General features: G+C 46.4%; 1 protein-coding gene across 1 annotated transcript; it reads right to left on the bottom strand.

Moving 5' to 3' along the window:
• Positions 1–2,063: 2,063 nt before the first annotated feature.
• LOC140902685 (immunoglobulin kappa light chain) lies at positions 2,064–7,270 on the bottom strand. Its single transcript, XM_073323023.2, has 6 exons — positions 6,477–7,270; positions 5,871–6,200; positions 4,978–5,289; positions 4,260–4,370; positions 3,816–3,862; positions 2,064–3,103 (listed from the first exon to the last, which is right to left on the bottom strand). Exons 1-6 carry the CDS (start codon positions 6,517–6,519, stop codon positions 3,008–3,010), a joined length of 939 nt encoding a protein of 312 aa, XP_073179124.1. The 5' UTR covers positions 6,520–7,270; the 3' UTR covers positions 2,064–3,007.
• Positions 7,271–12,575: the final 5,305 nt, after the last annotated feature.

Raw genomic sequence — 12,575 nt, 5'->3', positions numbered from 1 at the left:
GTGTGAGAAAAAAAGACAACATAAGACACGATTTTCAAAATAGTCTTAGTCACATTTCCAAAAGTGACTTTGGGCCAGATTTTCAAAGGTATTTAGGTGCCTATAAATGCAGACAGGTGCCTAGTGGGATTTTCAAACCTGGCTAAGAGGGTTAGGTGCCTCACTCCTACTGAAATCAATGGCAGTTAAGCGCCACCCCTTGAGTCTAGCAATAAACTGGTTAAAATTAACTGAACGGGGCTGCTTAGAAAGCTGCAGTCTGGCTGCACAAAACAGGGAGAAAGAAGTAAAGTGCATCTGTCAATGTCCCTTCTGAAACACCTGACAACAGAGGGCAATGTGGGCTAGTGATTAGAGCAATTGGCTCAAAAAAGAATAGAATCCCTGCGTGCCTTGGCCATGTCTCTGTAGCCCGCACCCCACTTGTGAGGCTGCTTTGGCTGGCTGCAGCTCCCCTGGATCGATCTGTCACAAACCCCTTCCAGGCAGCTCTCTAATGCTGGGGACTATCTTCCTTCTTCCTTCCATTGCTTTACAATGTACAGTGCTTTAGGGAACGGAAGGTAGGAGCTGATCCTAACAGCAGATGAGCACCCACCACTCCCCTTGACTTTGCTGAATATGGGAGGTGCCCAGCACATCACAGGAAGTGCCTCAGCACCAAGCAGGATTGGGCCCTTAGTTTATATAGAAATCTCTTTACACACTGTGGGGGTGGAGCGGGGCAGCTGTTTGACAGCCCCACAGCAGCACTTTGCAGTGGCTTAGGACAGGAAGTGAAAAAGAGCAATGTAGCCAACTGTAACTACAGGAGCAATTTTACACTCCTGTAGTTACCAGGGCTGGGCAGCAAATGGATTTCCGACCCCACACAAATTTTCAGAAAACACTGAAACATTTTCCTGTGTTGAACTGGGATGAAAAGTCAAAATCTCAAAAATTTTCTACAACCAAAAATCATTTTCGGTTTGGGTGAAAGGCAGTGTTTTGTTTTAAGGATTTTGAAATGTTTCCTTCCAATTTTGAACATATACATTTTTGACCACAAAATATTTTTTAAAAAAATTCCACTATAATTAGTGTATATTTCTAAGCAAGATGTCTTTTTGAACTGGACAACCAGAATGTTTCATTCTGAAATTCTGAAACCTTTTTATCAAGTAAAAAAATTAATCAAAACAGACGCTTTGCCTATGGAAAACAAATCTTCAGTTCAACAAATGGGCATTTTCTGAGAAAGAAATGTTTCTTCTAAAGACTCCTGACCAGCTCTTGTAATTACCCACAGGGGAAGTTGGCCAAGGAACCAGAGCCAGATACTTTTGTCTTGCTGAAAGCATCCTCAGTGACTTCAAGTCACCATTCATTCAAGACCTCAGTTTGAAGTCACAATGGAAATCTGGGCCCTCCTGCAGCCCTGTTAGTCTCAGTACTCAGGGTAACATGAGATCAGATTCAGGCCCTTATTCATTCATTTGTGATTGGCACTCGGAGAATCATAGAAATGTCAGACTGGAAGGAACCTTGAAAAGTCATCCAGGTCCTGCCTCAGCACAGGGGTCTGGACAAGTAAACCTGGACCATCCTGGACCCGTTTGTCTAACTTGTTCTTAAAATCCTCCATTGTGACGGGGATTCCACAACCTCCCTTGGACGCCTGTTCCAGAGCCGAACTCTCCTTAGAGTTACACATCTTTTCCTAACACCTACCCTAAATCTCCCTTGTTGCAGATTAAGCCCATTACTTCTTCTCCAGACTTTAGTGGACAGCCCTTACCATAGTTGAAGATGTGTGTGTAACAAGTTCTGTGTAACGCATTTGTTGTATCATCCACCAAGAGAAACACAGATGCTAAGTGGGATAGACAGGGCCAGCTTCTGCTCTCAGAGACTCCGGAGTAAATCCAGAGTAACTCCACTGACTGCAACAGAGCTCCTCCAAATTTACACTGCTGTAAACCAGAGCAGAATCTGGCCCAAAGAATTTAAGAGATCACCTTATTTATTACACAATAAGCTGAGCTTGATGCGTTGAACAGATAAAAAAGGCAAGACACACGAACATCAATACTGGGTCTTTTTAATGAGTGACAGTTTGAACGACAGCTTGACCAACAACAAGTTGTGATGTAAACAGGCAGCGCGAGCAGGCTCAGGGCCTAGGAGAGCTCCAGTCATTGGTAACGTGTTGTTATTAGATGGCGCAGAGGGGCTGGGACATAGGGCTCTGTGGATCTCGCCTTTGGGGAAAACCAGCAGACTCTAGAGCAGCGTTTCTCAGCCTTTTGGGTACCAGGGCCCGCCTGGCTGCCTTCCTAAACTGTGTCAGGGAGATCTCAGGGACTGGCAGTGGTCCACAGACGGGTCATTGAGAAACACTGCTCCAGAGGAAGCACTGGACTAGCAGCTCCAGCCCTGGCCTGGGGAGAGATTCTCACCCCTCCCAGCTCCTGCATCCATCCTTCCCCTTCCCAATCCCATTGCACGTCTATGTTACGTTACTGCAAGGCGAGCATGCGCCTGCTGATGATCAGGGGAGTTGGGAGCTGCGGTGTATACAGAGGCTGCACATCCACTCTGGAGGCTCCTGCCATCTGACCTCACTCTCTGCAGGGAAGCTGCAGCCATTCAGCTATGTCTGGGTCCCTCTGCAGATGAGAGGATGATGATGACAATTATTGTGTTAGCATAGCACCCATTGTGCTAGGGGCTGCACAAACTCAGAACAAAGAGACACTCCCTGCCCCAAAGAGCTTCCAATCTAATACACAAGTGACATGTAAAATCATCTACACCATGATGCCTTTATACCCCAAAAGGAGATTTCCCACCTGATGAGGCTGGACCCTGTGGGGATCTTCTGACCTTTTTATTCTAAACAGAGAAGTGGAGAAAATACAAAAAGAAAGGAGACGGAGACAGACAGAGCCTTCTTCCAGCGGCTACGTCCGATCAGCAGAGAACCAGCCATCAGTTCCCATTTGTGGATTCCCCTGCACTAGACAGTTCAGGCTTTTACACGTTTCTCTCTGGCCGATCGCTGCATCGTGCGCCCCTTGTGATTCCGCGAGTCAAAATCCAGATGAGCGTATAAGATTCCACCCTGTTTGGCGACAATTAGTAACATGAGCCACCCCCTTGTAAAATGAAGGGACACAAGGTGAAACAGATGTGCATATCCAAGTGAGTTTAGTCTGATGAAAAATCCCATCTCATCTCTGATTCTTCTGCTTGTCCTATAAACGGTACGTGTTATCAGAATGGAATCCAGCGCTGGATTCTGGGTTCCTAGACTTTAAGAACTCAGCTACTGACAACATTTGGCCAGATCCAAACTCCATGTCGATGGACAGTTTCCTATTGAGGCCACAGAGCTTTGGATCAGGCCCATAGCACCTGTCACTGGAAAATCTTCATGTGCTTTGCAAATATAATTTCTCAAAGCTCTTTACCTTATAAGTGCCAAAAATGTTCCCAGCTCCACATATAAACCCTGTAAAGGGCACAGTCAGGAACAACAAAATATCAAACTTCCCATCATCCTTGAGCAATAAGTCTAGTTATCCACTTTTTAGACATGGGGAAACTGAGTCACGGAGCAGTAAGTGACTTGCCCACTATCCCACAGTAAATTGATACCAGAGTTAGTATTAAGGCTCTTTGCTCCCTTTCAGCTACTCCAACCACTAGATCTCACTTTCATCTTCTCCTTCCAGAGCAACCAGTTTAATTACTAAACATAAGAAGTTGACGGATTAGAAATTCTTGAGACAGACACATTGATTTAGACAGAGACAGTTTGCAAAGAGGCATACCTGGTGCTCCTCTGAAGCTGGGGGTGCTGAGGTCCTGGGCTTGAGTCCTGGGACAAACAAAGACAACAGTAAAAGTTCCTCTTCCAATGGTCACTCCCCCAACTGGGTGCCCGGTGCACCACGAAGCATGGTAAATAGAGAGAGGCTCATCAGACAGGCTAGTGCTCTTTGTGAACTACATACCAGGTGCCAGGGCCAGGGGCAGTAGAAGCCTTTCTACATCGCTCCCTTTGTCACTAAGAACAAAGCCGTTCTCCCGACACAGGAAATTCAAGTTTCAGAAAACAAACATTCGGAGATCAGTGCTGGCAGTTGTGACATTTGGAGCATGTTTATGTGTTGGACGGGACAGTTGCAGTCCGCAGTAGCAAGCAGGGGAGTAGGATTTCTCCCTAAGGGAGATGGTCTGAGCTGGGCTGGGCTGGGCTGAGCTGTGTTTATTACCTAGTGTGGAAGGGCAGAGGGTCCAGACGAGGCTCAGAGACACCACCAGCAGCAGCAGACCAGCTCCAGCCGCAAGGGGCACAATGTAATGTGAGCACTTGCTGGCAGGGGCTGTGGAGGAAGCAAACAAACAGACACAAGTAAGTGGCTGACTTGAGCCAAGAGGGTCGTGATGCCACCACATCCAGCTCTTCCCTCCTGATCCCAATTTCACCATAGGCCTTAACCCCTGAGGAGAGAGGCGACAGGAGCCTTCAGCACCTTTCACCCTCTGTGTTGCCCCCTTTCCCTTAGGCAAATTCTTTCCCCTGTAATCAGAATCTTCTCTGGACCTTCTGCCATCTACAAAATCCTCCCTCTAGGTCTCTCCTCACCTCACTGCCTCTCCATCACTTTGCATATCTCACTGGAAAACATCTCTCTTCTCAAATGCCTCTGAATTCCCCTTTACTCCTGGGATTTATTATTATTTAACTCTTTACAGTGCTTTATATGGACAGTCTGGGAGAAAGCTGTCCTAGAAATCAGAGGTATGTTGTCTTGTGGTCCCTGTAACACCTCAATTTACTTTTCCCCAAATTCTCTGGAGAAATTCTAATGAAGCCATAGAATATTCCAAATTTCTGTAAAGGAAAATCACATAGAAGCAGCTCTCATCTTGGTCACATGCATATTTTGCATCTGAGTTTCCATTATCTTTAAATATCGTATCACTCACCTGCAGGATACCTGGTACTTTTCTTCACACTGTTGCCGGAAGAGTTGAATTTGACTTCACAGGTGAAATTCTTCCCACTGGTCCAGGTGTCCATGGGGACGCTGATGTGATTTATGAGGGTTAAAGATCCATCCTTTGCTTTCAGTGAGCGCGTCAGCCCCTGTTCCTGCAGCTCCCCAGAAACACTCCAGGAAACATGGACCGGGCTGGACACTCCATGGATCACACAAGCCAGATTCGCTGTCCCAGTGACTTGACTGCCATGTGGAAATGGGACCAGAAGCATCACCCAGCTGCTCTTGGTATAACTGTCTGAGCAAACGGAGGTGGTGAATTCAGTGCAATGATCAAATGAGCTGCAGTCTGATTAAAGGTATTAATCTTTCACTCAGAGAGACAAGGTGGGTGAGGTAAAACCATTCATTGGACCAACTTCTGTTGGTGAGGGACAAACTTTCAAGCTGCTTCAGAGCTCTCCTTCAGGTCTGGGAAACATATTCAGAGTGTCATTTTCCAGATCTGAAGAAGAGCTCTGTGTCAGCAAGGAAGCTCGTCTCTCTCACCAACCAAAGATGGCCCAATAAAAGATATTATCTCACCCACCTTGTCTGTCTTATGTTCCCTACCTGGGTGCCCTGAACAGTCACAGAGAAACTTCAATAGTTTAGTTTTGGCACTTTCAAGTTTTACACATATATTTTATAACAATAAATGTTGTTATATTCCTTCTATACCCAAAGCATTTAACGTTTAGCTGATCTGCTTGGCTTAAAGCATGCTTTCCTTTGAACCATTCAGCAATAACTATGGTATCTTGTCACATTTTAATGGGAACATGAAATAGGCTTTATCTATCAGTTGTTAGTCTCCTTAAACAAGCTATGGTTCCTTACCTCCAACAATCAGCGTGGATCCATTCCCGAAAATCAGGTAGCTGCTGTATCTATATGCACAGTAGTAAATGCCAGACTCAGTCTTTTGGACGTTGTTGATTTCCAGTGTCGAGCTGTGTGTCTCATGTTTGCAAGCAAATTTACTTACATTTTGATCATCCAAACAGCGCTTAATGCAGGTGGGTTTCTCACCTTCTCTTCTCAAATACCATAATATGTTACTTCCTCCCTCCAAGTTTTCTGTGGAAGAACACTGGATCTTTGCGTTGTCACTAACTTCAACAAACTGGATCCGCTGAGTCTGGTACAGAAATAACTTCACTCCCAGTACTGGAGAAATAAAATATTGTTCTAGTCAGTGTCCGCCAGGTCTCCAACTGCCACAGATGGAATGGATAGCTGAGCAAAAGAAATTACTTAATCTGATAATGGTTATTCTCTGCATCCCAAATGCTTAAAAAGCTGCTGTAACTTTATACAAGTGAATGGAAATGCAATTAATATCCAGCAAAAGTTTCAAAACATATCATAGATAGAGTATTCAATTCTAGTGTCCTACTGTCAAGGCTGTTTACCCAATTCCAGAGCTTAATGCAGAAGTTTTACCTAAAGAAGATAAAAGCAGATACTCGGCAAAGATCATGTTCATAAAAATAGTAGGACAAAATCCTGACACAGTGGCCCAAAGGCTGACGCCGACTGCACTGCTGCAGTGACTGGGTACAGTGTCTTGGTCATTTCCAGTGAGGGACGCCTCCGAGGAGGATGTGCTGTGGTGATGGGTGGGCTAAAGACTCTTCAGAGGCTACAGCATTTCTTGTACATTTTCTCTGCGTTCTAGTGGCACAGGGGTGTAAATAATAATTCAGAATAATTAAATGTCCAGAATATGGATGATGTAAATAAACAAACCCACATGAGTTCGGAGCACAAGCCCCATTGACTTTCAAAGGAAAATGCTCCTAAACCACTTAGGGCCTCTGACAATCCCAATGTAAATCCTCCCCAGCCTTCCATGTTTGGTTTATTGTAGCACAGTTCTTGGTGGCACAACGAAGACATGTAACGGTTGTTGTCTTGTCTTGTCTTGGAGGACTGTTAACCGCACTGCAGATCATGAAAGCTCTGGCATGTGTGAGAAAAAAAGACAACATAAGACACGATTTTCAAAATAGTCTAAGTCCCATTTCCCAAAGTGACTTTGGGCCAGATTTTCAAAGGTATGTAGGTGCCTATAAATGCAGACATGTGCCTAGTGGGATTTTCAAACCTGGCTAAGAGGGTTAGGTGCCTCACTCCTACTGAAATCAATGGCAGTTAAGCGCCACCCCTTGAGTCTAGCAATAAACTGGTTAAAATTAACTGAACAGGGCTGCTTAGAAAGCTGCGTCTGGCTGCACAAAGCAGGGAGAAAGAAGTAAAGTGCATCTGTCAATGTCCCTTCTGAAACACCTGACAACAGAGGGCAATGTGGGCTAGTGATTAGAGCAATTGGCTCAAAAAAGAATAGAATCCCTGGGTGCCTTGGCCATGTCTCCGTAGCCCGCACTCCACTTGTGAGGCTGCTCTGGCTGGCTGCAGCTCCCCTGGATCGATCTGTCACAAACCCCTTCCAGGCAGCTCTCTAATGCTGGGGACTATTTTGCTTTTTCCTTCCATTTCCCTCCCCTGCCTTCCTCCCTCCCATGGTTGGGGAGCGACCTGGGCTAAATCCCACAGTCCCTGACTGAGGCAATGTTAAGTCGAAGCAGGTGTTTAAAGGATGACTGGACTGGCCAAGATTCTGCCTGATTTGTAGCAAAGGGCATTATTCACAATTACACAGCTTCCCCTTTGCACCAATGTAAAGAGGAGTTTAGAGGAGCATAAATTACACTCACACCCACTTCCAGGCCCCTGTACGTTACCGTGGTGGAATGGGGCTTAGTACAAATGAGAATCCGGTCCCCAGGGTCGCTGTTAAGGGGTTGTCAGCGGTGGTACAGATAAGACCATAGAAATCATAACGCTATTCAAGCACAATGTCTCCCCAGCTCAGTTCCTGTAAGGGCCTGTTGTCACCCTCCTAGTAACACGGACTGACAATGGTACAAAGCCCTATTTACTGCTCTAGGGTTCCCAGCGAACATGCTTTACAATGTACAGTGCTTTAGGGAATGGAAGGTAGGAGCTGAGCCTAACAGCAGCTGAACACCCACCACTCCCCTTGACTTTACTCAGTGTTGCGGTTGCCCAGCAAGTCACAGGAAGTGCCTCAGCACCATGCAGGATTGGGCCTTTACAGTGTAAATAGAAATCTCTTCATATACGGTGGGGGTGGAGTGGGGCAGCCGTTTGACAGCCCCACAGCAGCCCTGCGCAGTGCCTTAGGGCAGGAAGTGGAAAGGCGCAATGTAGCCAACGGCAGCGACAGGAGCAATTTTACACTCTTGTAATTACCAGGCCTGGGCAGAAAATGGATTTCGTTTCAAGAGACTGAAACATTTTCCCCTGTCGGTACAAAAAGTCTAAATCTCAAATAATTTCTTCAACCAAAAATCATTTTCGGTTTGGGTGAAAGGCAGCGTTTTGTTTTAAGAATTTTGAAATGTTTCCTTCCAATTTTGAACATATACATTTTTGACCAAGAAAAACTAATTTTTTTCCACTATAATTAGTGTATATTTCTAAGCAAGATGTCTTTTTGAACTGGACAACCAGAATGTTTCATTCTGAAATTCTGAAACCTTTTTATCAAGTAAAAAAATAAATCAAAACAGACGATTTTCCTATGGAAAACAAATCTTCAGTTCAACAAATGGGTATTTTTTGATAAAGAAATGTTTCTTCTAAAGACTCCTGACCAGCTCTTGTAATTACCCACAGGGGAAGTTGGCCAAGGAACCAGAGCCAGATACTTTTGTCTTGCTGAAAGCATCCTCAGTGACTTCAAGTCACCATTCATTCAAGAATCATAGAATCATAGAATCATAGAATATCAGGGTTGGAAGGGACCCCAGAAGGTCATCTAGTCCAACCCCCTGCTCGAAGCAGGACCAATTCCCAGTTAAATCATCCCAGCCAGGGCTTTGTCAAGCCTGACCTTAAAAACCTCTAAGGAAGGAGATTCTACCACCTCCCTAGGTAACGCATTCCAGTGTTTCACCACCCTCTTAGTGAAAAAGTTTTTCCTAATATCCAATCTAAACCTCCCCCACTGCAACTTGAGACCATTATTCCTCGTTCTGTCATCTGCTACCATTGAGAACAGTTTAGAGCCATCCTCTTTGGAACCCCCTTTCAGGTAGTTGAAAGCAGCTATCAAATCCCCCCTCATTCTTCTCTTCTGCAGGCTAAACAATCCCAGCTCCCTCAGCCTCTCCTCATAAGTCATGTGTTCCAGTCCCCTAATCATTTTTGTTGCCCTTCGCTGGACTCTCTCCAATTTATCCACATCCTTCTTGAAGTGTGGGGCCCAAAACTGGACACAGTACTCCAGATGAGGCCTCACCAATGTCGAATAGAGGGGAACGATCACGTCCCTCGATCTGCTCGCTATGCCCCTACTTTTACATCCCAAAATGCCATTGGCCTTCTTGGCAACAAGGGCACACTGCTGACTCATATCCAGCTTCTCGTCCACTGTCACCCCTAGGTCCTTTTCCGCAGAACTGCTGCCTAGCCATTCGGTCCCTAGTCTGTAGCTGTGCATTGGGTTCTTCCGTCCTAAGTGCAGGACCCTGCACTTATCCTTATTGAACCTCATCAGATTTCTTTTGGCCCAATCCTCCAATTTGTCTAGGTCCTTCTGTATCCTATCCCTCCCCTCCAGCGTATCTACCACTCCTCCCAGTTTAGTATCATCCGCAAATTTGCTGAGAGTGCAATCCACACCATCCTCCAGATCATTTATGAAGATATTGAACAAAACCGGCCCCAGGACCGACCCTTGGGGCACTCCACTTGATACCGGCTGCCAACTAGACATGGAGCCATTGATCACTACCTGTTGAGCCCGACAATCTAGCCAGCTTTCTACCCACCTTATAGTGCATTCATCCAGCCCGTACTTCCTTAACTTGCTGACAAGAATACTGTGGGAGACCGTGTCAAAAGCTTTGCTAAAGTCAAGATACAATACATCCACTGCTTTCCCTTCATCCACAGAACCAGTAATCTCATCATAAAAGGCAATTAGATTAGTCAGGCATGACCTTCCCTTGGTGAATCCATGCTGGCTGTTCCTGATCACTTTCCTCTCATGCAAGTGCTTCAGGATTGATTCTTTGAGGACCTGCTCCATGATTTTTCCAGGGACTGAGGTGAGGCTGACTGGCCTGTAGTTCCCAGGATCCTCCTTCTTCCCTTTTTTGAAGATTGGCACTACATTAACCTTTTTCCAGTCATCCGGGACTTCCCCGGTTCGCCACGAGTTTTCAAAGATAATGGCCAATGGCTCTGCAATCACAGCCGCCAATTCCTTCAGCACTCTCGGATGCAACTCGTCCGGCCCCATGGACTTGTGCACGTCCAGCTTTTCTAAATAGTCCCTAACCGCCTCTATCTCCACAGAGGGCTGGCCATCTCTTCCCCATTTTGTGATGCCCAGCGCAGGAGTCTGGGAGCTGACCTTGTTAGTGAAAACAGAGGCAAAAAAAGCATTGAGTACATTAGCTTTTTCCACATCCTCTGTCACTAGGTTGCCTCCCTCATTCAGTAAGGGGCCCACACTTTCCTTGGCTTTCTTCTTGTTGCCAACATATCTGAAGAAACCCTTCTTGTTACTCTTGACATCTCTGGCTAGCTGCAGCTCCAGGTGCGATTTGGCCCTCCTGATATCATTCCTACATGCCCGAGCAATATTTTTATACTCTTCCCTGGTCATATGTCCAACCTTCCACTTCTTGACCTCAGTTTGAAGTCACAATGGAAATCTGGGCCTTCCTGCAGCCCCGTTGGCCTCAGTACTCAGGGTAACATGAGATCAGATTCAGGCCCTTATTCATTCATTTGTGATTGGCACTCGGAGAATCACAGAAATGTCAGACTGGAAGGAACCTTGAAAAGTCATCCAGGTCCTGCCTCAGCACAGGGGTCTGGACAAGTAAACCTGGACCATCCTGGACACGTTTGTCTAACCTGTTCTTAAAATCCTCTATTGTGACGGGGATTCCACAACCTCCCTTGGACGCCTGTTCCAGAGCCAAACTTTCCTTAGAGTTACAAAGTTTTACCTAACACCTACCCTAAATCTCCCTTACTGCAGATTAAGCCCATTACTTCTTCTCCAGACTTTAGTGGACAGCTCTTACCATAGTTGAAGATGTGTGTGTAACAAGTTCTGTGTAACGCATTTGTTGTATCATCCACCAAGAGAAACACAGATGCTAAGTGGGATAGACAGGGCCAGCTTCTGCTCTCAGAGACTCCGGAGTAAATCCAGAGTAACTCCACTGACTGCAACAGAGCTCCTCCAGATTTACACTGCTGTAAACCAGAGCAGAATCTGGCCCAAAGAATTTAAGAGATCACCTTATTTATTACACAATAAGCTGAGCTTGATGCATTGAACAGATAAAAAAGGCAAGACACACGAACATCAATTCTGGGTCTTTTTAATGAGTGACAGTTTGAACGACAGCTTGACCAACCACAAGCTGTGATGTAAACAGGCAGCGCGTGCAGGCTCAGGCACCAGGAGAGCTCCAGTCATTGGTAACGTGTTGTTATTAGATGGCGCAGAGGGGCTGGGACATAGGGCTCTGTGGATCTCGCCTTTGGGGGAAAACCAGCAGACTCTAGAGCAGCATTTCTCTGCCTTTTGGGTACCAGGGCCCGCCTGGCTGCCTTCCTAAACTGTGTCAGGGAGATCTCAGGGACCGGCACTGGTCCACAGACGGGTCGTTGAGAAACACTGCTCCAGAGGAAGCACTGGACTAGCAGCTCCAGCCCTGGCCTGGGGAGAGATTCTCACCCCTCCCAGCTCCCGCATCCATCCTTCCCCTTCCCAATCCCATTGCACGTCCATGTAGCATTTCTACAAAGGGAGCATGTGCCTGCTGGGGGCCAGGGGAGCCGTGGCATACACTGGGGCAGCACATCCCCTCTTCACGCTCCTGCCACCCGGCCTCACTCTGTGCAGGGCAGCTGAAGCCATTCATCTGTGTCTGGATCCCTGTGCAGATGAGAGGAGGAGGAGGGGGAGGAGGATGATGATAATGATTGTGTTACCATAGCACCCAGGAGTCCCAGTTATGGGCCAGGCCCCGTTGTGCTAGGCGCTGCACACAGAACAGAGACAGTCCCTGCCCCAAAGAGGTTCCAATCTAATACACACGTGACGTGTAAAGTCATCTACACCCTGATGCCTTTATAATTATATCCTAAAAGGAGATTTCCCCCCTGATGAGGTTGGACCCTGTGGGGATCTTCTGAGCTTTTTATTCTAAACAGAGAAGTGGAGAAAATAAAAAAGAAAGGAGACGGAGACAGGCAGAGCCTTCTTCTGGCTGCTATGTCCGATCAGCAGAGAACCAGACATCAGTTCCCACGTGTGGATTCCCCTGCACTAGACAGTTCAGGCTTTTACATGTTTCCCTCTGGCCGATCGCTGCATCATGCGCCCGTTGCGATTCCGCGAATCAAAATCCAGATGAGCGTATAAGATTCCACCTGTTTGGCCACAATTAGTAACATGAGCCACCTCCTTGTAAAATGAAGGGACAC

This window comes from Lepidochelys kempii, chromosome 24 (assembly GCF_965140285.1).
Source record: "Lepidochelys kempii isolate rLepKem1 chromosome 24, rLepKem1.hap1, whole genome shotgun sequence".
NCBI classification, from domain to species: domain Eukaryota; kingdom Metazoa; phylum Chordata; order Testudines; family Cheloniidae; genus Lepidochelys; species Lepidochelys kempii.
Note: the sequence above shows the minus strand (reverse complement) of the source record. Positions and strands in the feature narration are given on the sequence as shown.